Below are 26,578 nucleotides of genomic sequence, written 5' to 3'. Positions count from 1 at the left end.
CGTAACTCATGTATCATGCTCTAAGTAATTCACAAAATATGTTTATTGTGTCAATACACTCAGTCTTTCGCGCCCTCATGTGGACATCATTGCGCACTGGTGCGCATTTGGAGACATGGAGAGAAGTCGCCAGCTGCAGCTTTCCCCGCTGAGTCAAGCCCCTGACTCTCGTCCGGAGTTTTCCGTAACTCTTTCCTGCTTGTCACTGTTTTTTTAAAACATGTAAACCTGATTGTTATTTTTAGTCATCTACGTGTAGTTCGTCTTGTTAGATTTTCCTCCTACTTCTGGTCCTCCTCACTGCCGGGTATGCGTACAGTTCATCTGCTGAGAAGCACCTCCTCCTTCTCCTGCAGTGGTGGCACGATATTTAGCATGACACATTTTTCAGGATTTGCTCTCCGATTGAGGTACGTTTCCGATTTCCTTTTTTCTTCAGTGTAATGGTTTGCTTTTAATGATTGGTCAGGAGTTTAGAGAGGAAGGACGGTGCCAGTAGAGATGTTTTAACCAGCGTCTTAGTGAGCAGTTCACTTTACGCAACTCTCAAGCTAAGGAAACTGTAAACGCGCTATTGCCTGCACTTACAGAGCAATAATGCTTCTTTAATCCAAGTGATTATAGATTGAATTAAACGCTAAATATGTCAGATTGGATTAGTTGCCAATTAAAGAGTGAAGTCTTAATCTTCATAAAGGTTTGCATTTCATTTCCTATGTTTCATGATTCCATCATTGCAAATTAATAGCCATCGTCATCACCTCTGTTTTTTTTTTGTTTTTTTTTTACATTATCCGAGCCAATCGTTGCATGTTGTAAACTCATACAGTACTACCAGGCCTTGTCAGATCTGACCCTATTTTGCTACCTTACAAGAATCAGGCAAAACCTGTTTACAGTGTCCTAGTAACACGTTTTGTAAGAAGCAGATAAGAGTTAGTTTGTGTTGACTTTTCCCTCTAATATATCTTTTGGGAAATGCATAGTGATTCATGGAAGGGAGACCTTTACCTTTTATGTCTCAGGTACAACCACCAGTGTACAGCAGGAGATTTACCGCATGCCTCTAAAACCTATAATTTACTGCAGCTGTTTTGCATCATGGCTGGTTTCTGTGTGTGTCTCTTTTTGTACCCTCATATGAAAATGTAGTGCTGTGAAGCCTCTGGGTTTAGTTGGCACACACACAGGACTCAGCAGCCTGCATGCACTCATTGTACACTGCAGAACAAGGGCAGAGTGATCTGGCATTTGCAAAAGTTGGACCACTGATGCAAACTACGTGACCAGTGCTGTGAACACACAGACTCCCTACGTGCTTTCAGTCCCCTCAGTAATGATACGCTTTGGTGAACAGCTGAGAAAAGGCTCGCTGACCTTGATATGCTATCACACACACAGACACACACACATACACTGTCTCCCTCTCGCTCACACACACACCCTGGATGCAAATTTCTTATTAAAATATGTGTTCAGTCATCTTTAAAAAAACTTCTATGTTGCTAAAAATAATCATCTCACCACCTTTTCTTCACATGCACACCCATCTAAACATCAGACTGTACAGTAACTGATATATGTTACACACACACCATCACATATTGGGCAGCAAAGATTCATTTCTTTTTACCTTCATCTCTTCTTTCTCACTCTCATTACATATGCATGCAGAGTACTTGCACTCTCTCGCACACATACGTGGTTGCTATTGGCCCACTCCTCCTGTCATGGATTTGTGGCTCAGGACACTTCCCCTTGCCTGTGTCAAGATGGCTTCACTGATATTCATTTGTAAACACTGTCAGGTTCAAAGTAAAAGTGACAATTTTTACAGACAAAAAAGCTAAGGAGAATACACAACAGGGATGTACAAATACAGTGTGTTTAAATTAAAACACCTACAGTCCTCATGAAACACCACAAAACCCTGCTGTTATTGTTCATAAACAGCCATGTCCTAAGTAAGTTGTAAAAGAACTCAAAACTTAATAAAAACTGAAGATACTTGTTTGAAATGAAGCTGAGAGTTGCAAGAGGCATGAACCCTTAACCCTTTAAAACCTGGATCGTCATCACTTTTTTTGTGTTGCAGTCAGATGCCCTGCACAAGCATGTAAACCCCTGAAACCCAAGAACTGGAGAATTTCTTTCAAAATCATAGGAAAAAAAACATAATGAGCAGCTTGGCAAGAAATGTCCTGCAAACTGCAAAAGAATTACTAAAAGGTAATGAGGAAATGATCTGAAAATTAGCTGGAAGGGATCATTTGATAATATCAACAAAAAAAAAGAAAATGTACAGAAAACTATATTCACAATTCTCTTAACTATATATTTAAAATTATGTAACAGAAAAAGAAAAAAAATACTTTCTTGAAGTAGTTTTCTCTCTTTCTTTTTTTATTGCTTGTTTTTTACTCCTTTTTTGTTTGCTTATTTTCAGGTAATTGTCTTGTGACTTTTATTCCTATTTTTTGGGCCAATTCGCTCAGGTATCGAAGGGTTAATGCACCACTTATCCTCATGTGATGTAAAGGAGTTTCACCGACACCTTCTTTAATAAATTGCATCTAATAGATCAAAAGAGGAGTATTTTCAGGAGTATTAAGGGAGTTGGAGAAATGTTTGTAGCATTATCTAAACCAAGAATTACACAATGACAGAGAAATGACTAATTATGTCGATTTTGTGATGACTTCTTTCAAGAATTTGTGAATACGTAGCTGAGGTGCTCACAGTATTGATGACAGAGTGCTAATTTAGGTAATCAGCATTTTATTGAAGGCCACAAAGGAAAAGTGTAGTTGGGAGTCGAGACTCATCAGATGCCACCAGTTGCCTTGTGACTGTTTTGACCCGGCTCAACTGGCCACAACAAAAATGGAGACATACCTCGGCATTATTTAATGAAGATGAACCAAATAAGGCCAAATTAGACCAAATTAAAGATTACCTTAAAATTTTAAGTGTTTCTATCAGATATCAGTGTGTGTGTGGTGCATCAGTGAATAATGTGTGCGGGTGTTGTAAAGGTGCATACAAGCAAAACAAAGAACAACAGAAACATAAGCACACCAAGGAGTGGCAGTTAGACATAGCAGCAACGTGGAGGTTCAGCCAGAAACTGAGCCAACAGCTGCACATGGGCTTAAATAACCTGCAACACTCTCAGATGTTCCCACATGCCCTAATGATCCCCTGCCTGAAAAGAGAGCATGCCGACAGGTGAATCAAGAGCAAGGAAATTACATCCCATAGGTTGTCACACAACCAGTAGCTTTCTACAGGTTGTCCTCCCAAACCTGACAGACACCTGTTAAGGGGGTGCAGTTTGATTCACTCACCTAGTGTATTCATAAGCGACTGAAAGTGAAATTATTGAAATAGACCCCCAATGTCTGAAATATAAAGTATGTATGTCATATCTTGTTCAGGGGCCACACAGAATGTGTCAGAGGGCTGCCATTGGCCTGCGCTGCACACTTTGAGCAACAATGATGTATACACATTTTGGTACTGTGAAAGTATGTGCCTTTTGTAATTTCACACTTTGGTAGATCTAGGTTCATTTTATTGTGTCTTAATTGGGTAATATGTGGTCTATGATTTATCCTAAATTGTAGCTTCTTTGCTCAGTTAATGGTAAAAACAGCAGGTAGATTGAGCCACACATCATTGCACTATTTATCGTCTGTTTCAACACCAAAGTCATTCTTCCATTTTCTTTCACTGACAGTGATATTTCCAAAGAAGCTTTGGCTGTTATACGAGGGTATCATCATAATATGCCTGTTGAGTTTGTGATGATGTTACAGTGGTTGAAACCTAGGGGGAAAAGTTTCTATGCAAATACTGTTTGTTTGTTAAACAGGGTTCCAGCAGATCCTGGAAATCTTAAAAGCCATTAAATGCATTCATTTAAAAACAAGATTTAGTATTAAAATGTGTTAAATCTATTTTTTTAAAGTCGTAAAAATGCTAAGACATGGGATGTCTTAGCATTTTTAGGATAGGATGTTATGATGTTATGAATAATTGTTTACTAATGTTGTGTGATAGAACCTCAAAATAATTGTTAATATCCATTTTTTTAAAAATAATGTACTGAATGCCTCTTGCATTAACATCACACAGATCAGGACTGAAGAAGAAACATTTTACATTTTAAGTAGATTAACCACTAAAACATTTAGGTAAAATTTTTTAGTAATCCGAGTAATTTATGTCAGTTCATGTTTATTTCTTTCATTTTTGATTTTTGTGTAATTGGTACTAAATTTATTTGCCAGTGTTATAAAAAAACTTCTTTAAAGAGTCTTAAATCTAACTTGCCTCAAGCTGAAGGAACCCTGTTAAATACATTAAGTACAACTACATTTGCACTGAAAGCAAACACTTTTGTTTCGTCTTGCAGGTTTCAAATGCTGCAGTTCTTCACTGAGATGTTCTCCTGAGTTAAAGTTCATATCTTGACGAAGGCTTTCCTGAGAATTATTCACCTGACGACACACAATGGCCTCCAATATCATTGTGAGTATTGACATGAACAGAGAAACTGAACCAAGTTCAAACACAGGCTAAACGATTTCAGCGGTTATAATCACAATGCATATCATTCCACAGCAGGCTGCAGCATAATGGATTTTTTAATGTTCGGAGTGATTTTCACTCTTGTTGCTCTCAAGCAAAAACTTAGCGCCAAGGTTTTTTCATTATCTCTGCAGCAGGTAATAAGGGTTAATGTGGCTTGTTTTAAGAAGGAAAGATTATCATGAGATAATCTGCACGATGGCTGTGTCCGTGACCCTGTAGAAGAGTTTTACATCTGATAAAAGTCTCACAACACTTCCTGTTTTCAAATTTTAGCTGAAACCAAATTCTCTCTCTCCTGCATAACTTAGGGTAATAAGAACATCACACACAAGCCAGCTTTTAAGGCTACTCATGTCCCTTATGAATGGTCGCACCTTAAAACTATCATGAATATGAACAGATGTTAAGATTTCTTGAGAAAAGCTGACAGTTCTGGCTGCCTATAAAGCTGATACACAAAAATCCCAGCTTGAAAAAATGCAAAACAACCACTTAATCCATTTTGTGGGTTGAGTGATAGATATCAATAAAGGAGAAAGGTAACATTGTTGAAAGATTAATGACCTCCAACGATTCCTGTACTTTACCTTATATAGCTCATATTTTTCAACATTGGAGAGTGAAGACATAAGCACTTTGATTTGAACTTTGAAGTGACCTTCATACTATGTTAAGTCACACTTTATAAAACAGCCTGCAACCTACAGTGCGTCTTCACATGTGTGAATCGGGTACAAATCTGGTACTTAAATGTAGGTGTTGTGGAGACAATGGGAAAAAAAGCAAATAGCAATTGGGAATTTTTTGGCCAGTATTTTTGGAAAGGCTAGTTACCTACAATGAGTCAAAGAAAAAACGGATACACTCAGGTATTGGGGAATTCTGTTTTGTGATACTGTTTCGAACACTGTATCGATTTTTAATTGTTTAAATTTGTTTGATCTCTTAATGTTTTCACCTAAGAATTCTGTAAACACTTTTTAATTTTTTTTACTGATATAGGCAAATATTAATTATTTGCTCAGAGTACACAAAAAGAGGTGCTATGATGTAGGATGTTACAGGTACTGTGGTAAACACAAATGCAGATCGCACTGTTCTGATAGTATAAAGTAAACATTTTTTATGCATACGGTGGTGTGTTCTTTATAATACTTTAGTTTTCCTAAATTTTAATTCCAATTTTAAAAAAATGGATAAATCACAATTATTGTTATTTCTTCTTCTTCTTATTATTATTAATACTATTACTACTATATATATATATATATATATATTATATATATATATATATATATATATATATATATGAGTAAGTCCTGTAAGATTATTTGTATTGCCTTTCTTACAAAATCACAACATACTGATTGTGAACCCTGTATTGTTATTCATGCTATCATATTGCTAAATTCTGGCATACACAGAGCACTATTACCTACAGGTCGAGTTGTAGGGAACAAACGTGCATTTTGGAGAAAATGCTGATGACACTCATTTTCTGTGGGAGACAGTAGCTCAGTCTGTGGGGACTTGGCTTGGGATCCAGAGGGTCACTGAGTCCATGTCCTGGTATGGACCAAGTACAGAGTGTTGACTGTTAGCTGGAGAATTGCCAGTTTGCCTTCATGGCTCTGACATTTCACCCTTAATGCATATGAGTAAGTCCTGTAAGTGCATTTGTGTATATTTTGGGCCTGTGTGTGTAATGCGTAAAAATGTCTTTTTCTTCTGCAAGTAATGAACAAATTTAGTTAATTCAGTTATGAAATGCTAACAAATCTGTGTGGGGGTACAGTAAAGTAAAGGGGCTTTGGAGGAATCTCTTGGTTACTAAAAATCATATAGTATATGGATAATGTTCACAAAATGACCACATGTGTCAAAAAACCACTGCAGAGTTACAGAAATATGGTTTTGTGTGAGGAAGCTCAAAGAAAAGCGTTACAAATCTTGAATTATTGCAGAACTTGCCAATTATTTGTTTGTCAATTAAATGCACAACAAGTACAGCGGTGTACTTGTTGTGCATTTCTATTTGTTGTCATTTGTGTTGTTTATTATAGTAATGGATGAAGTATTATTTATTTATTGATTGTTTTACTTTTACCAGGACAGTGCACATTAATAAAGATTGCTGTAAATGGGCCAAATGTTGCCCCTGGGCCAGGTGTTAAATTAGCCAGTAATGCAGAAAGACATGAAAGCGTGCAAACAGTTAAAAGCTTGAATGAAAACATGAATGTAAAAATAAGCCAAATGGTTAGCATGGTAAAAGCACGTGATAAAGACAGTTCTACATGACAGAACATAAGCAATTAGCCAGCAGAAAAAATAAATAAGTACAATAAAACATATGCTTTGCCATTTTATCATGGCAGTTACCAGGTAAGATTTCACCAACAAGAAATCCTGATGAAAGAAATTATTGAGAAATTATTAGGTGTTGTCCAGTTGGTAATGTTCTTCCTCTACTGGGCCTATATTTATGTACCAGTAGGCACTTGTAAGTATTTTATTGGTGCCTGATTTTTAAATTCCAGGCTGTGTTACCATCACAGTTTTTTAAAATGAGCATTGTGCATTTCAAATGCAAGGACAAAGTCATTACTGATCAGTGTGACAACACCTGGAAAGTGGACCCTAAAATTTCACAGCAAATGTGACGACTGGTGTCAATCTGCCAAGAACCCCAGATGTTCTCACTATTGGACGATCTCACTACATATTTCACAAGATTGATCATGCACTAGGGGTTTTTCACCACCCACCTCTGAGATTATAATCTTTGTTATCATTGTGGTTGGAGGGATGTTCCCACATAAGATGATGAACTGAATAAATTTGGTGTTGCAGGTGGAGCAGCAGTTTTCTCACAGATTCATAGTGACGGTGGTTCGAGCCGAGAGTGTCACCAAGGGAGCACTGGGTGACCTGTGTGAGTCTTAATAAAGTTCATGGCACACTGACATTCAAATATGTATTTAGAACATGTTGCACACACATAGCAGCTGGAATTGTTTCAATGTAGAGAAAATGTCCACTAAAATTGCAGACAAATGTCACCTTTTTAGACACAAATAAATTTGCCAAACATGTTGATACTTGTGGGATTTAGCTTTTCAGTAACACTGGTGAGTGTGTGTGTGTGTGTGTGTGTGCACGCATGCAGTGGACACCCCAGATCCATATGTGGAGCTGTTCATCCCAACGGCCCCAGAGAGCAGAAAGAAGACCAAGCACATAGACAACGACATCAACCCAAAATGGAACGAGACCTTTCATTTTATTTTAGATCCAAACCAGCAAAACGTCCTGGAGGTTAGAGCTGCATTTTACTGTCTAGCCCAGTCTATTCCAGTAGCTACAGGATAAACAACAGAGATGTAGTGAGATAAAGAGTATCAGAATGTTTTGTTTACATTGATATTTATTAAACTACTTGATAAAACTGAACTGGAATTTTAACTACTGCTAATATGTTTCCCAATCAGTTAACATTAATGGACGCCAATTATGTGATGGACGAGACACTTGGGACGACGACATATGAAATCTCCAAGCTCAGAGTAGGCCAGAAAAAGATGGAGTCCTTCCTCATTGGCAAAGTAAGACATTTAACCACAGCAGACTCTTGGCAGTTTCATCATTACAGTCTATTGTTTTGCAGAAAAGCATTTTTCAAACTTACAGGAGCTTTCTTTACATATTAGTTAAGAGCCCATGTTTTCCAGATAAATGTAACATGTGAAAATGGATTACAAGGAAATGTAATATTTCATAAAATATAATATTGCATACTACAGACTAAATAGAACAGATTAAAACTATTCTTAAAAAAAAGTATGGTGAATAGTTACATTTCTGTTTAAATAATGCAATGATTCTGCAAAGAATACAGAAAAAGGCCAATTTGTTTTTTTAAATGAAACTTTCCTGCTTTTTCTTTCATACTTTTTCTCTGCATCATAGATTTTATTTATGACACTTTGTGTTTGTCTTTTAAGTTTGAACAATCGATATCAGCTGCTCCATCAATGACGACTTTTCCATTTTTTTTTGACAGGCAACCAAAGTATACTTAGAGATGTCGCTGGAGATCTGGTATGTAGTTCCTTCTAAATAAAAAATTATCAACACTTTTTACTTTGTTTCACAGCAATACATATTTTGCACAGTTCAATTTGTGATCATCCTAAAGGATCTAATATGAAAAGGCGATACTGGATATATAAGTGAATGCTTGTGTGCAAATCTGTCACAGATTCAAGAGTACAGAGGAATTCACCGAGAGCGCTGCAGAAACTAAAATTCTAACTTAACGCATTGAGACTCAGGATTCTTGTGTAAGCTAATATAGGGTTAAAATGATTCATAGTTCCCATGGCATCAGTACATAGGGGTTAGTGGGAGGGTTTGGAAATGCCATACGTGTTTGAAGGGTTTGTCATTATAAGAAAGTGAGTAGTAAAGTGTAAAGAGTAAGAAAGTGTGAGAGGTCATGACTGTTTGTCTCTGTATTTGTCACCAAACCAACCAGAGGCAGACCTTTCTGACTTTAAGATCAGTTTCAACATCTTGTTACGTACATAGCGAGATAATATACTCCATCTGCCTCTCAGAAAATGCAGAAAATGTTAATCAAGAGTTATTATTTGTCTTCCCACCATCAGATCTGGTAAATCTTATTTCTGTCATTTGTTGCTGCAGCACCAAACTGGACCTGCGGTTCAGCCTGGCGTTGTGTGACAAAGAGAAGCAGTTCAGACAGACCCGCAGGGAGAGAGTGATGCTGGGCATCAAGAAGCTGCTCGACATGGAGAAGCCTCGTTTCCTCCCCAGCTCTCCAGAGGAGGTGGGAACAGATCAGAGTCAAGTTTTAACACAGAGTTAACATGGCAATCAAAATAGTTTGCGATCATTTGTGTAAATCTGTGAGGTGACACCTCAAATTTATCTAAACACTCGATTTCTGCAACTGTTTGCACTTCACTTTCCTAGATAATGCTTGAGTATTGAAATGTTTCACATGTGTTATGAAAAATTAGTTTGCTGTGTGCTGACATGAAGGCAATCACTCCCTTTGGCCTAAGAAAAATGAATTGCCTAACATGTTTACAGAGGTGTTTCTGAAATTCAGTTTCGGCTTTTGTTTTGGTTAGGGCTGTGATTATATGCTTATTTCCCAATTTGATACTATCACGACTCTTGGGTGCTGATTCAATAGGTCTATGTTTACTTCTTTAACACTCAGCCATGGAAAAATGTTAAAAGATGCACTCATAGAGACTGCATACAATTCACTCCTCTCCTTGCCCCGCTTTCTCTTTCTCTCTCTGTTGATCAGACCACAAATGAGACAAGAATTAGCTAACTAATTGATTTAGGCATTGAAAAGTGACTTAAAAACCCTTAAAAGTAAATTTATTATAGTTAAGCAAAATTATTTTTGTTCCCACCCGTAGTTATGATAGGCTACTCCAACATTTTCAGTGGCTACATCTGGCCACCCCTATGAAAAATTTCTGGGTCTTTAGCTTTATATTCATAGCATACAGAGTGGTCTCTCTTCTAAAGCCCTCAGCAAGAAAGAATAAGCATGTTTGTCAAAATATTCATTTATTAAAGCCGCAATAATTAAGTGAAGCCTGAGAGCTTGTTGAGACAATAACTCCAGCTACATTCACATGGTGTACTTTTTCTGTCACTGCAACGTGTTGTATATCTAACATAAGTTTTTTTTATTAAAGAAGTAAATTAAGTTGTCAGCACTCTGCTAGTCTGTTGCCACATCGCTTACCTGAAAGCTATGCTGTCATTTGTTCCTACTGTATATACAGAGCATTTCAAAAGCCCCACCTCCACCTGAGCATCCACCTGTAGGCTCTGAATCTACATTCCCCAAGAAAGTTAATATCATTACTTCCCACTTCGTGCTGTGCAGAGTGTTCTTGTGGGTAACAATGAGGTTGGAGCCCACCACCTACGCTTAACATATTTTACACTTACATAATTATCCATTCCACATGAGTTAGCTAATGGAACTATAGCTTCTGTACATCTATATATGTAGGAATGAGGAGTATGATATGAGCACTCACTGTGCCTTTACTCATTCTAGTAAAGATTCACTCCTATGAAATGTAGCAATTACTTGTGACGAAAAGGTAAAAAAAAACAATGAAAAACATGCAAACCTTTGTTTTCGTGGTCCGTTGTTCTTAAGTAATGTAATCAGACTTACTGACTCTAAATTCAAAACTGTGTTGCCCTTTCTCATAAATTGTGTTCCATACAGAAAGCCTCACAAACCTGCCAGTTCTTCTCCCCTGCTCTGAGCTAGAGTTAAGTTTCAATTTCTCACTGGTGTAGTTTTGGCTGGATGCCTTCTGGGCTGGCTGTAATCTCCAGCCAGGCCTGCTCATGTCCTCATTGTGCCGGAAGCTCCAGAGGAATGAGATAACCAGCCACCTTCAGCTACACAACGGCATAATCTCACTTCCTATAAAGGACAACTCTATGGAAATATATCTGTGACAATATTCAGAACTGACCCCTGCAGACAGGAAGTGCTGTTACACAATGAGAATTATGAAATTGTTGAAATCTGAAGGCACAAGTGAAAAAATGTTGCAAAGATGTGATGCAACTGGCACTATTACTGTACAAGGGCACAGCAGGGAAGTTACTCAAGCTGAAAGAATGAATGCGAGACTCAGAGGCTGTGTAGTATGTAATTATGTGATTAAGTACATCTTTGTCATCTTCTCCCTCACATTATGAATGTCCCCTTTTGTGTGTGTGTGTGTGTGTGTGTGTGTGTGTGTGCGCTTCAGGTACCAGTGATAGCCATAGCAGGCTCAGGAGGCGGTTTCCGCGCCATGGTTGGCTTTTCAGGTGTGATGAAAGCCCTGTTTGAGTCTGGGGTCCTGGATTGTGCAACATATGTTGCAGGCCTCTCCGGATCAACATGGTCAGTTTTTTATTTTATAGACCTTCTCTTTCTTTGACCCCTTTTATTTCTGAAGACGCTTCTCTCTCTCTCTCTCTCTCTCTCTTTTTTTTTAGTCTTCTCTGCATTAATATCTCATTCTGTGTTGTCTCCTCCCTTCTCTGGCAAAATTGCCTTCTTGTGCTAGTTTGAGAAGGCAAGTCATCAAGCGAGTACTTCTGAGTCTTCATTTTTGTGAAGGGACTTATTGGATTTACCTTTCTTACAAGTGTAATAGCTCTATCATAAACCTTTTAAAGAGCAGAGTAATCTTTTTTTGCCTCTCGTGAATTGGCCATGGACGGAGGCATTATGTTTTCGGGTTGTCCATCAAATTTGTGCGAATGAATTATTTCAGGGCCTTGACGGAATTTCTTCAAATTTGGCACATTTGTCCATTGGGACTCAACAATGAACAGATTAGATTTTGGTGGTCAGAGGTCACTGTGACCTTGAGAATGTTTTAAGAAAGCCTGGACAGAATTTCTTTTTTTTGCCACAAACGTCCACTTCGGCTGAAGGGTGCGCTGATTTTTGGTGGTCAAAGATCAGATCACTGTGAGCTCACAAAACATATTTTTGGCCATAACTCTAGAATTCATATGCTAATTATTACAAAATTTCACACATTTTTTTAAGAGCATAAAACAATGAACTGATAACATTTTATATCCAAAAGGTCAAAACTCAACTTCACTGTGACATCATCATTTTCTGTAAAAACATTATTTTGACCATTATTCAGTGTCATATCTCAGGAACAGAAGGGGAGACATTTGGGCAGATACTGAATTGGTAACACTAATCTTTGGTGCCCACCTTCACACTGTGGTGATTGTATATATCTTCTGTGCTGCAGGTTCAAGATTTGTGTGAAGCTTCCCAAATTTAGAATATTTAGCTTCTTCGGTAAAACATAAAGCATGTCAACTGTCACGGCCACATTTGAGTCTGGACAGACATTGCTGTAAACTGCAACCTGAGGCAATCAACAGCGAGGCAGTAATTCTAGTTTAAGCATGCATTGACTAATATGAAATTTTACATTGAACTGAGATTCATGCAGTGCCTCTAAATTTTTGTTCTCTTTAACCCTGTAGGTACATGTCTACTCTCTACTCCCACTCAGACTTTCCAAATAAGGGCCCAAAAGACATTAACCCAGAGCTGATGAAGAGAGTTAGCAGTAACCCACTGAAGCTGTTGCTGCCCCAACACATCACCAACTACATCCAGGCCCTCTGGACCAAAAAGGCTTCAGGGCAGCCTGTTACCTTTACTGATATCTTCGGTATGCTCATAGGAGAGACGCTCATTCCTGCGGTAAGCGCCACCTGACAGCATTTGCTTGTTTTCATTTCGATGGAATTCCTTAGCACTATGTCCATCCCATCTTCTCTTGAGTTCATGTTTCATTTCCTTTCTTTCCTTTTGAACTGACATCCTGCCCACGCCCTTCTGTCTGTATTTCTGCTCTTTTTTTTTTAAATCTCACTTCCAAATAACTATGACAAAGACAACTCTTACAAACTGCAGATTATAAGTGCATATGACTCACATACTTTGTTCCCTCCTACCAGAGGATGGACATCAAACTGAGTGACATCCAAGAGAAAATAAACCAGGCTCAGAGTCCTCTTCCTCTCTTCACTTGTCTGCATGTTAAGCCAGATGTTTCTGAGCTCATGTTTGCAGGTAAATATCCGTCATTTTTTAAGTATGTGCATGTGTGTATTGTATTAAATTGTACCCCATCTCCCTCTGAGAGCTACTTTGAATGTGTAATGAGTAACTCCAGATGATCAGATGAGTTTGGTCACATGCAAAACAACCAAGCGAAGCTTATTTCCTTATAATGCTGCTCCACTAGCACAGGGAGGATGTGTTGTGGTGGGGTGAGCCGTCGTCGAATGACAGCTCTGTGGTGGCAGATAGCAAATGTGCTATATTGAGGAACTGAGTTGTGTACAGAGGGCAATGATAGACTCTTGGTCATGCCTGCACAGCAACTGAACACTCTGCAATGGAGAAAAAAACAACTATTTGAATAGAAAATTCAGTAAAAAAAAGTCAAAAGAAGTCCAGTTACCTTTAACAGATAAATGAATAAACACAATATACTGGTTTTAAAAACAAAAAACTACAGTATTACCGTAAGACTTAAGTAGGTGATGTTCTTTGGAAACACTTTCTTGAGCTCTTTGGGAAAAAATAAAGAGGAGACTTAGTAAAACACTCATCACTGTAGCTGTTATTCCAGTGAAATCTTCACATCACCATCCCTGGATAACATTGCATACTTCATTTGTGTCTGTTGCTAATTTAAGGAAGTGTTGTGCTCCCAAATAAAATTGGTGTTGTCATTAATGTTTAAGTTTTGCTAACTTATAGCAATAGTCTAATTACATATCAGATCTTTATGACAATATGTCACTTATTAAAACATTCATCAACAACTTTTACACACGAGAAAACTGACCACAAGCGATTTTTGATCATTCTTGTTGACAAAGTGCAAATATTGTGCAATATACCTTTGATATGCATCAGGGTGAGGCCACAATCACTCATAATTTAGAATTACAGTTTTTTTAATGTGTGTGTTTATTGTAAAAACAATGTTTATGCTGTTCTCTTAGTCATCTGATCATGAAAAAGAGATTTTTATCTCAATGAGACCTTTACCTGGTTAAAGAAAGGATATATTGCTGTTGGTTCTCACAATAACAGCTAAACTTAGAAAACTGACCTTCAAAAAGTGCACACCAAACCATTAAAAGTGTTCCTCAGTTTTTCTTTACTCTCCTCTTACCTAAAATCCCCGGTTTCTGTATGACTCAGCTCAGTTAAAAATAACCCTTTGTCAAAAGACATCTTAAGAAAGTTAAGCTGTAAAACTACTTTTGCATTTAAGCTGCAATTATACTCTAAAAGGTTACAGAGGTTGAAGTTCCTCTATTGTATGTGTGCATGTGTCTGTGTGCATTTGTGCAACTATTTGTGTTTGCATGCCTGCGTGTTTGTGTGTCTGACAGCTGTTGTTGGTGTAATAGCTGTTGCAAATGCATCATAATGACTAGTTGGTATAGAAAGAATTGTACCTGGGATGGAATAACCCTGTCCTGACCTCACTGACACCTGTAGTTCGTCCCAGTCTTTGTGTACGGAAGTTGAACTTAAATACAAGTTAGGCACATTGCAGAAAACACAGAGGTTAGGTTGTATTGATGATGAATTATCCTACTGATGTCCCGCTGACAACTATGGACACTCAGTAATACGTATAATTCCAAATTATCTTCCAAGTTTTCTTCAATTTCAATCCAGTTGTCTTTTGTCAGAAATGCATCTTTAGACATGATAAACTATACTTAAAGTGGCCATTTTCCCCAAGGCTGCTGACAGCCTGGATTCTTTATATTCAGTGCCTCACTGTGGGCATAACATTCTTAAATTTGTGTAATTAAAAGCATTAACTGCACTTATTGATTATACTTGCCTTGTATTGATAGTGTATTCACAAGGAGGAGACATGTTAGTCAGTGCCGGATACTTGATAAATATGGTGATCATATTGGTCCCAAAAGTGTTTTTTCCTCACATTAAGACTGAGATTTCAACCTGCAGATTGGGTGGAGTTCAGCCCGTATGAAATTGGAATGGCAAAGTACGGCACCTTCATGACCCCAGACTTGTTTGGAAGCAAATTCTTCATGGGAACAGTTGTCAAGAAATATGCAGAGAACCCTCTTCATTTTCTGATGGGTGAGAACAATGTTTTCATCGTAAAAGGTCAGACCATTCTGCATTAGTGAACCCACTAACTGTGTTTTCACTGTGTCAGGTGTATGGGGCAGCGCCTTCTCCATTCTGTTCAACAGAGTGCTGGGAGTCAAAGACACAGCTGGTGGCAGCACCATGGAGGAAGAGTTAGGTAATCTGTCTCTACTTCTCATTCTGCATGTGTTTTGTTCCAATTTAAAGATGTAAAGCTTAAGATAAAGCGTTGTTGGAGATTTCAAGTCAATCACTCAATCAACTGATTTGCACTTAGAGAACAGAAATCCAATAATTGACAAAACAATTTCAACACAACTCAGTCGCTCTTGAGTTGCTTTTCGTCATGGCACATGATCTTCATCAGCAGATGGAGTTCTCTCAGTTGTTATGGAATTTCCATTTTTCAGAGCACTTTAAAGAGATACTTTGCCAACTTTCAACGAGCTCTGAATCGTAACAGTCTGGGTAGTGTATGTAAATTAACTGTGGCAAACTCCATGCTCCTTGCCCACCTTACATTGCTGGTTCTAACGGCTGTCGCTTGAACTTTAGATTGTACTTTGAATTTTCATATGCCTGCCACTGCTGACTCAAAGAGTATGGCCTAGAGGTGAACTGAGAGGGAGACCGCCACTCTTTCTCGCTTTTGCGAAGTCAGATGAAATTGTACAATTTGGCAGTTCTTATCAAACATATACCAAGATTCTGTTACTGTATTGCCTATTTCTCTCCTGAAGTGTCTTCAGAAACATGTTTTAGTGCACTGTTTGGCTGTTACACTAGCATTTGTGAACAGAAGTGGGCACCATACAGTTTTCCTGTGATGTGAAAAAAAAAGGCTGGAAAAAGCTGAGCTCAAAGGGTAAAACTGAGCAGTACTGATCAAATATGAACCAAGATTATCTTACTGCGTCACCTTTTTCTTGCCTCAGATGTTTTTAGAAACCTATTTCAGCTCACTGTTCAACTGTAATTTGAGACTGTTTGTTTCCAGCCAGCGCCAAAGTATCTCCTGTTAGAAAACAGCAAACCTCACATTATGTCATCCACCAGCAGGAGCATTTATTGGTCAAGTGCAGTCTGGTAGATGTCAGCTGTCTATCTCTTGAGCAAAAGAGTCTTTTTTCTTTGTTTTCCTTGGTCATATAGCACCAATTTCATCTTTCTACTGCATAGACTGTCCAGTTTTATGATAAGGCCATCTTTACAGCAGTGAAACCCTTCTTCAAGGGTTTTTCTCATATAATGCCTTCAAATTTGAGATGGAAGGTTCATTCTTGACCTGCTGAGGAAGATCATGTCGCACGATCAAAAGCTCCAGAGCAGTCCCTTTAGTACATGACATATGTTAACTGGTGTAATTTTGACAGTTGTGTCACTCAATAAATGCGGAGCCAAAAGTATAAGATAATGAAAATATGATTTACAATGTTGCAGTTTTTTAAGTACACTTTAATTAGTGTACTATGTTAATAAAAAGACTCTTAAATTGAATTTATATTTATTTATCCCCAACATGCTTTTTGAAATTGGATGCACTGTAGTATAGGCACCATAGGTGACATTATATTTTGAAGTTGTGGATCTTTACTTGTACTTTGTGTAAGAAGGTATGAGTGTCTGTTTCCAAATAATTCCATTGTCTTCGGCGTGAATTCATGTAACTGACTAACTATTTTCCATGGCACAGCCTTCCACTAAAAGAGACGCTCAGGTCTATTGTCTTCAGTATTTTTTTACCTCTATGTCTCATGCCAAAATTATTTTCACACGCTTACACCTAAAATTTGTAGCATGACTGTGTTTGTGTGACATTATCACAACAGCGGGAAGGTTTCTGCTCCTGTACATATTACGACAGTTCATAGGATGTTTGATTTGGTTGAACAAATTTGTTTGTGGTGACCTTTAAAAATTCACACACGCTCTGATGGTGTACCAGTTGCACAGACGTGTTAAGAGCATCTCCACCCAGTTTGAGAATGCATTACTTTATCAGGTGTATTGCATTTCTCTTAAAACCTACAACAATAGAGAGTTTATTTTATAATGTCATGTAATTGAACAAAAGCATTCTGACAGGTACTGTGTTGATATATGGTATAAATAAGATTAACAAGCTTGTTTTGATGTTGTAACCTGATGAGTGAAGCTGTCTGGTGTCTTACAGAGCAGATCAAACCGCAGCACATCGTCGGAGAAGACAGTCTGGATAATGACGATGAGCCACGTAAAGGTGAGCTAAGATACACATGATTCATAGGAGCAGCTTGCAAACAGGCACCTTATTGTGCAGTATGATTAAAAATGTCATGGTGCAATAGAGATGCGTGAATGGTGTCAGTAAACATGTTGACACATTGTTGTGGTTGAGAGAAAGTCGACGCCCTAACACATTTTTCTCAGTTTCTGTGGTAATGTTACAGTACACATCTGTGGGCAAGACTCGGCCACATCAGAGCTCATCAGCTTTTTGTCAGGTCAAGAAAAAGTGCTGATACAATGAGCTTTCACTTGTATATCTTTTTTTGGGTGTATTTTGCTCTTTTTGATGCCATTGCCATTAATGCCATTAATAATAATAATGTTTATAATAATAATGTTGTAAGTTTGATCTTTGCTTAAACACAGGTTGTAAAGATGTATCTTTGTACTCTAGAATTAGATATAATATAAATATAAATAATTAATAATAATATTATATAAAATCACCTTTTTTTGTTCCTCAAAAAAAAACTTTTTATTATATCTTTAAAGCCACTGAAAACTATTCCTTACTAAATATGCAGCACTGAAACCTGCAATAAATGTTATCAGTTTTATGTTGATATGATGGTGAACTTTTTGTTTTATTTATTATTATTATTTGTACACATCCAGCATGTACAGAGCAATGTTATCATTCAAATCGGAGTTTTCTGGCCAACGGACGAATGCAAGACCAAGATTTACTCACTTAAAGCTCAGTTTTTGGTCTCCGACTCCTGAGGGAAATATCTGGCTCTTTAATGCGTAATGCACCACGGTTTTCACCAGCTAGTCTCTAACTTTGGCTACACATTTTTTACCACAACTGGAGTAAAAGATGTGCAAACATTTTCTGAGCCACAGTTAAATTCTCTGACATAACATCTTATTTGACAGTATTTTCTCTGCCATTATTTTGGTGCTTAGCCGGAACAGAGAACCAGGAGGCAGAGGACGAGTACCATCGCACTGCTAAAGCCAGCTGGGGTGAACGAATGTTCACGTCGCTCTTTAGTGACTCATCCCTGTTCAACACAAGAGAGGGCCGCGCTGGGAAAGTATGTTTTCATATGTTCAACACACACAAAACACTGCATTATCTGCCACATTCTTGCTTCACTTTTACTGTTTTCAAATTCACAGCAACCTTTTTCTCTCCATAACCCGTCTCACCCTGTTGCCAGGTGCATAACTTCATGCTGGGCCTGAACCTGAACACCAGCATGCCGTTCTCACCGGCAAGTGAGGTGCCATGCTATGCCCCAACACCTGAGGAGGAGGTGGATGCTGTCACAGGTAAGAAGGATATTGTTAAAATTCACTGTTTTTAGAATAATTTTTTCCTGCAACCAGCTGCTGAAAATGACACTGATGAGAAGTGAGTCAACCAGAACAGTAAAGTTGCTTGCTGGAAAACTGATAATAGTGAGCTAATAAAAGTACAGCTACAGAGTTTGGTGTTTTCTTTGGGTTTACCACGACAGGCGACGTTTTCACAGTACACAGTCATTTTATTATTGTTAATATAAAAATATGAATTTGTGGCTTTAATTAAAGAGAAATACCTTTTCTAAAACATTTCCGTATATGTGGCAATGAAAGGAAGCATTGGTGCTGTCACTGAACCACAGTTGTGGTTTGAAATACTTTCAAATGATTCCCAGCCCTACTTCCACTGTATATTATGTCGTAGTGTAATTTAACTGGGAAATCAGTTGGGTTGATCATGTGGTGGCAGACAGAAAATTTTCCGACCACATTCCTGCATTGTTCACTTGGTTTTGTGTAATTTTCTCAGACCCAGACGAGTTTGATCGAATATACGAGCCTCTCGATGTGAAGAGCAAAAAGATCCATGTAGTGGACAGCGGCCTGACCTACAACCTTCCCTACCCTCTCATCCTGCGGCCACAGCGTGGCGTCAACCTCATCATCTCCTTTGACTTTTCTGCACGACCCAGTGACTCCAGCCCTCCATTCAAGGTCACTCTGAACTCTTTTTACAGTTATAAATTGTTAAATGATATTTGTGAAAACAGGGAATCATGTTTTTCTAATTTGTAAATGTGTGCCACAGGAGCTCCTGTTGGCAGAAAAGTGGGCTCGGATGAACAAGCTTCCGTTCCCCAAGATCGACCCCAAAGTGTTTGACCGTGAGGGCCTGAAGGAATGCTATGTCTTTAAACCAAAAAAAGGGGAAAAGAACTGCCCAACTGTCATCCACTTTGTCCTGGTCAACATCAACTTCAGGACATTCAAGGCACCTGGTAAGTATGCACACGTGGAGGTTTCCACAGAATGTGTGGGGAGGAAAATATGCAGAGGCTCTTTGTGCTGTTATAATAATACAGTTTTACCGTCATGGCACATGAGGCACCCCTTCCTCGAAATTGCATGCTAACTATACAGTAATTGAACCGTATTCGGTCTGCAGCAGACAGTTTTTTATGTTCAGTGAAAAGTTTGGCCCCTTTACTGATTGACCCCAATGAAAACACCATCTCAGGGTCAGTGTGGTTTCGTGGTGGAAATGATGAGTCTGTCTTTAAGCATACCTGCAGTTCCCTGAGTGTGAGTGTGTGGGCACACACACACACACACACACACACAGATGTGGACCACAGTGTGTTCAGTCTTTTATGAGCTGCTCGGGTGAATTATGGTTCCTTAAGGAGCCAGGTGCTGGTAGGGAATCTCTCGCTCCAGTGGAAGATCTTTGTGCGTAAACAAACCATACATCATGAGCCATACAAAGACACGCTATCTCCACCTCATCGCTGCTGCTGCCTCTTTACATTCAGGACGTAGGTCATCAGCCCACATGCTTCCGCCGTCTGTTTATGGACGTTACATAAGCTTTTTGCACTCAAACGCAAAAGACATCTGGGGGGATTTTACCACAAATGGACTTCCCGTTTGTAGAAGTCAGACAGGCCATTTTGAGTTAGTTTTAGTGTATGCTTGCATTTTTTAAAAGCCATCACTTCTTCTTGTATGTGTTCTTTTGTCTTTAGACATGTATTAATTGAATAAAAGCAAAATTGGGATCAATGTTACATTTTTCCTCAAAAAGTACATGATGAGTCAATGTGAATAGAACAAGCTGTTTTGAATATTGAGCAGGAAATTTCATTCTTGACCTGAAAATTAGTTAATAAGTGTACAAAGTAATACTACGAGAATGATAGAAAGATCTTGAAAAAGCCATGATCGTAAATAGATCTTTTTATCTGATAATTTGCTCAGATATTTTATATCATGATATTATATGATATTTTTATATCATTGGGCCACGCAGATATTGTACCTGAAAAACCTTTTGATTTAAGAAGATATTTGTTTTTTATTATTTTAATTTCCAGCATATTTTCCACAATAATGTCAACTTTTTGTTGCATGTCTTGTTTCTGGCTTTGAATACAGAGAATCATTAATGTAGATACTGTTTTCACCAGCAATAATGTCAATTTTTTAAGCATGCTTATTGTATTTCAACACACAAAACTTTACTAGCGCATGGAGTTCATGCAGATGTTTAAATATAATTTTTTGTAAACCACTTAATGGATGTTGTGTTCATGTTGGCTTAAAAGCTAAAAAACAAAATCACTTTGTTTCTTATGTCAAGAATTAACTGTGAAACTCAACCGTTAAACCAACGTGTAGGAGACACGCAAATGTACTACGAAAAAATAGAACTTTGAACATGTAAAAGTTTATGGCAAAAGGGGAAAATTGATGAAGATCATGTGATCAAAGGCTCCAGCAAAGCTTATAAATAGACCTTAAAGGACTGTGCTGTCAATGGCTGTTTCCAAGATTTATTCAACATATATCTTTTGTCCCGAGTCAAATCTGTTTTAATCCTAGTGGATCAGATATTGTGGATTTATTTCCTCACTTTTTCACATAATAATTTACTTCCAGGTGTTCCCAGAGAGACTGAGATGGAGAAGGAGCTGGCTGATTTTGACATCTTTGATGACCCCGAGTCACCATTCTCCACTTTTAACTTCCAGTACTCTAACGAGGCTTTCACCCGACTGCATGACCTCATGGAGTTCAACACTCTCAACAACCTGGAGGTCAGTGCTGTCTGCATGGTTTCACTAAAGAATGTTTACATGGAGGGATGCAAACGTTTCTGACATCAAACAAAAGGAAACAGTAGTGATGTCTGCTGTTTGTTAGACTCATGGTCATCGGAGGGTTAAAAAGTGATGCAGGACTTTGTTACATCAGCTTACTGATTTGCATTATTGCCCTCAGTCATTCTTTTTAAATCCACTTTAAATCAGTGTTGTCAGTTGGGAAGTTTTGCATTTTTGTGTTGTCATTACACAAATATCAGTATATTGTGCAACATTAAAAATTTCTAATCCCAAAAGCCTGTCTGAGACCAGATGGTACAAGTTTTGTCTTGCTCACACACTGACTTTCACTTACTGTATCAGTGAGTCATTTCCCTGCTGAGTAAGGATTGAAATGTGATGCAACGTGTTTTTTCTTTTATTCACTGGAGGGTCAGGTCATTCAGACTTTTAAAGATGCCTTGACTCGGTAGATTTAAGCAAAGTTGGGCAGCAGCACTCACGTATGGAAAACCCCAATCACCAGTGAACCAATAGACCGCTGCTAACAGTAAACAATATTTGAAAAAACTGCCTAAATGTTTTTGAGGTTATGTTATTTTTTTTTTCATTGATGATACAATATTAATTGATGCAGTGTGGAATTCGGGATTTAATGTCTATATTTGTCCCCTTTAGGTGATCAAAGAGGCCATAAAGGACTGCATCGTGTCCCTGAAGGAGAACCCCTCATGTCGCTCTGTCCCATTCTCCCTCAGTGCGATCCCGAAAAAAAAGTTTGTCAAAAGAGATTCTCTGGCAAAACCCTGGAACCTCCTAGGAAATGATAAGCAGTAGCCTAATCTGAGACTTTGGATAAAGCGGACTTTAGCGATTTTTTTTCTCTTTTGTAGACTCAGTCTTAAAGGAAAGCATTTTCTTTTTGGAAAACGCTGTCATGTTGATCTCTTTTCTGTATACCAATCATACTTTTAATTTTGTAAAGAACCTCAATGTTTACTGGTAAAGGCCTTATGATTGCATTCATTTACAGCACAGTGAGAATTTTCATCTGGCTTCATTTGCACGACCGCTGGGAAAACTGTTGGTGTTTATTGACTACAAACAGCTTGCTGGCCTTGTGAACGACTGGATGTTGAAAATCGACACTTACTAAACACTGCAGTGTGACTGGATTATTACAGCAAACACCTGGCTCCATCACAAACAACAGAAGATTGTTTGTGTGTCAACTTTTGTTTTTACATTTACTGAGAATCCCAAACTCCGCTATCTCTTAGCTGTTCGTGTGCAAAAGAAATGTCCACACCAGATTTTAAATACATCGTGTGAATTTTCTACTCCAGTTGCAACATTCCCAATTCACGTGCACACCTCTAAGCTTCAGCTTGTGTTGCGTTTGCATCTTTCCTAACGCTTTTTATGCAATTATTTTTAAATTTAGCTTGGAGCTGTGTGAGCGGACTGCTCCCCCTAACTGTATCTGTAGCTGTTTGTTAGCTGATCTATTTCCATATTGACTACAGAGCATGTAAATCAATGTTTTTGTTTTTTTTCCATTGGATGGCTCGTCTAAACATGTAATCCTGTTTGTCTAAACATGGAAGAGGAGCTTGTAACCACTGCTTTTATTTCATGCCAACTCCTAAACACGCCATGTGCACCCCCTCTGGATACCTCAAACATCCTGATGATGCTCACCCACCTACATGGAAGGAGCACTCCCTGCTCCCATGTAGGGCGTGTCTCTTATAAAGCCACCATTTTGGAAAAACAGAACTTGATGCCATAGAAACGGTGCTTGTTCTCTCCGTCTGTCTCCCTATTTTCCTGATCATGTTGCTTCAGGCTGCCTTTCAAATACAGGAACAGTTTGTTTTTCTCAGGCAATTTCCTCCTCCAGCAAACCTGACTCACTACAGGATGTCTTGAATGCCCCCTGTATGATAAAGTGGAGCTTGGGTCAGTCTGGGTGGAGGTGGCGAGTGCGATAAGGAGACCCACTCGCAGTTGCGCTCTGCGGCACTCAGTGGAATTTGACACACTACACCTACACCTGCAGCAGTGGAGGCCTGGAATCTGACGCACTACACCTATACCTGCAGGGGCTCACAGGCTACACACAGAGCAGTGGAATTTTACACTGAAGCTCCTCCAACCCGTCTATGCTCATGTTTCAGCCCCGCTGGTTTGGAGGAAACAGAGAAAAGAAAAATGGTATTCTGTGGTCTTACTGCAGGGTTTCATGACCCACAAATCTTTGCAGCTATTGGATTTTGAACAGATCACTTGTTTTTGCATGTCACCAGCAATGTCATGTTTTCCTCTATTTTACTTTCATTTATTTCACACCACTCTCATGACTGTCTGTTACATAGAGAGCCGAAGTCATGACGTCATGTCAGGACTAGTCTCTGTTCTACAAGCTTCTCTACTCGTCTGTGTATGTGTTGTTTAAGCTGAGGCTGAGACAGACACAGACACACAGAGAGAGACAGAGAGAGACAGAGACACACACACACACACACACACACACACACACACACACAAAACATGGTTGTAGTCAGAACAAACAGGAGCAAAGGGGGAAGGCAGTATATGTAGCCTGTCGTTAGGGTGAAGTGATTGCACCTGAGGGTGGCGGTTCCTCATCAGGCAGGGTTTTGTGCTGTCCTCTTCCTCAGGTGTGATCATTTAATCATTTGACGGGGACTTAATGACTGTAACTCAATGCAGTGTCTCATTTAGCATTTATTCATTGGTCAAGACAAAAGATATCCACTCGGGGTGAATCATCAGCATCACGATACAATATTTTGCTGATTTTAAATGTATTGCGATAGCATATATTGCAATATATGTGATTTATTACCCCTTTTTTTCAATACCAATTTATTTCCTCAACAGGAAACTTGCTCAATATTCGTTTTTATATAATAAGATAAAGCTTTCATTCTGCCACAGCTTCCATGAAAATGGGCTTTCATCCCAGTAACTACTTGTCTGATGTCATACAGATTTGTGAACTTGTTCCATTCTGTTTCCAGTCAAATAGTGGACTGGATGGATTATTATTTCTGGACCCAAAGTAGCAAAGTAACTAACCAATGTTCACTCCTCGCCCCCTTTGTCGAGCCATGACCTTTAGCTCAGAAAGTTCTAGAACTTATGTGAAATAGTGTTTGTTTAAGGCTGCTAAAAAAAAAAAAAACAATATTAGACTGACTATTAGACTGGTTAGCTTAGCTTAGCATAAATTCAGGAAACGAGGGAATACAGATAGCTTGTTTTTTTTTTTCAAAATGTGCAAAACTTCAAATGTTCCTTCAGATTAAAAAAGAAGATGGTGGATTTTTTTACAGCCAGGCTAGCTATTGCCTCTTTTGCTTTTATACAAAGGGAAGTTAACAGTCTACTAGTTGTATCTCTTTTATGTACAAGACAGACATGAGAGCGATGCCAATCCTTTCATCAAGGTTAATTTGCAAAAAAATGCTAATACCCTACATTTCCTAAAATGTTGAAATACTGCTTTAAATTTATAATCAAAGTTTTGTGCAGCAAAACAAGCATTTGTGATTTTAATTGACATTTTGTCGAACTCTGTGAGCTGTCATGTTACACCTTTTTTTCGTATATTTGATATTTTTCTTCGTTATTTCAGGTAATTTAGAAAGCATACATGAGCTGTAGCAATTCTATTTTCTGATATTATTTTGTTATATTATATTTTTCTGATCTTTGACAATGTTTACAAATATGTATGATGCTAAATGGTCAGTTCTTGGGAATCAAGATGTGTACATAAATACTCCTGTGATCATTAACTGTAACTGGCAAAGCATGTCATACATAATGTTTATGTGCATCGTAAAACAAGGATGATAATAAAAGAGAGAATTAGTATTGCATGTGATGTTTTGTGTTCAAATATTTGACACCCCTCCTTCGTTTGGAAGACCCCTCCTGAAATAACACAGCAGATAAAAAAAAATATGCAAGGTCGCAGTTCTAGCGTGGTCTGTTTCCTTTTGTTTGACTTATATATTATGAAACATTTGGGTGGCAGGAGTGGTCTGTATAGGACAAACGATTTGGACAGAAATTATATAAAATGTAGGCTTTAGTTTGTGTTGGACTGTAACTGAATCTCAATGTTTGTCTTCCTGTCCGTCCAACATACTATGAGACCCTCTGTTATCTCATAACATGCACAGATGAATACCTTTACACAAAGCCCGTAAAGAGTTTAATTGGAAGAAAAACATATTCTAATACTTTTCCTTTGGTAACATAATTCTCCCTGAAAGTTACAATACCTGTTTAGAGCATGTTGAGATTATTTTAACTCTGAAGCACACAAGAATCATTTCAGATTTAATGAATTACATACTATCATTTCACACATAAAGACCACTTTCCTGGGGAGTACTCAGCCTCTCAAAATAGTTTTTAATGTGTTCTGCGACTTTACAGAGAAAATAACACAGATAATGTCTTATTTCGACCTGTCAGAATTTGGGAATATGAATTTTGAAAGACTGACTGTTTACCAGGCAGGTGGGGTCAAACACAAAAATTTGACTTTTTGCAAGTTTGGGATCCATCATGTTTGCTTCAGTTATCACCAGTATTCTTTTGATTTATCTTTAAGAAAATGGACACATGTAAACCACTCTTAAATTCAACATGATCAAAATCTAATAATAACAAACAAACAAAACCTTACCTCTAATCTAGCGTTTCATTTGTCCTGCATGTTTTAGACCTCTCCCTGCTGCCACACAGCTGATTCAAATGATGAACTCCTTATGAACTCTTGAACCTGATCATGTAATTCAGCTGTGTTGCAGCAAGAACAGATCTAAAACAAGTG

The 26,578-nt window shown here is 38.2% G+C and overlaps 1 protein-coding gene across 1 annotated transcript; it reads left to right on the top strand.

Moving 5' to 3' along the window:
• The first annotated feature begins 116 nt into the window (after positions 1-116).
• On the top strand, positions 117-25,613 carry pla2g4ab (phospholipase A2, group IVAb (cytosolic, calcium-dependent)). Its single transcript, XM_042517015.1, has 19 exons — positions 117-410; positions 4,418-4,533; positions 7,450-7,531; positions 7,766-7,914; positions 8,088-8,201; positions 8,660-8,697; positions 9,304-9,448; positions 11,430-11,566; positions 12,685-12,907; positions 13,165-13,279; positions 15,212-15,349; positions 15,429-15,518; positions 17,535-17,600; positions 18,539-18,669; positions 18,796-18,907; positions 19,410-19,594; positions 19,689-19,878; positions 21,539-21,696; positions 22,381-25,613. The coding sequence occupies exons 2-19, from the start codon at positions 4,516-4,518 to the stop codon at positions 22,537-22,539; spliced, it is 2,250 nt and encodes a 749-aa protein (XP_042372949.1). The 5' UTR covers positions 117-410; positions 4,418-4,515; the 3' UTR covers positions 22,540-25,613.
• Positions 25,614-26,578: the final 965 nt, after the last annotated feature.

This window comes from Plectropomus leopardus, chromosome 3 (genome assembly GCF_008729295.1).
Source record: "Plectropomus leopardus isolate mb chromosome 3, YSFRI_Pleo_2.0, whole genome shotgun sequence".
In the NCBI taxonomy this organism is placed as follows: domain Eukaryota; kingdom Metazoa; phylum Chordata; class Actinopteri; order Perciformes; family Serranidae; genus Plectropomus; species Plectropomus leopardus.
This window is presented reverse-complemented; position numbering and strand designations above follow the sequence as displayed.

Coding starts and splice junctions, on each gene's coding strand:
- pla2g4ab (XM_042517015.1), top strand. Junction 9,449..11,429: donor TCCCCAGCTCTCCAGAGGAG/GTGGGAACAGAT, acceptor TGTGCGCTTCAG/GTACCAGTGATAGCCATAGC. Junction 19,595..19,688: donor ACTCCAGCCCTCCATTCAAG/GTCACTCTGAAC, acceptor TGTGTGCCACAG/GAGCTCCTGTTGGCAGAAAA.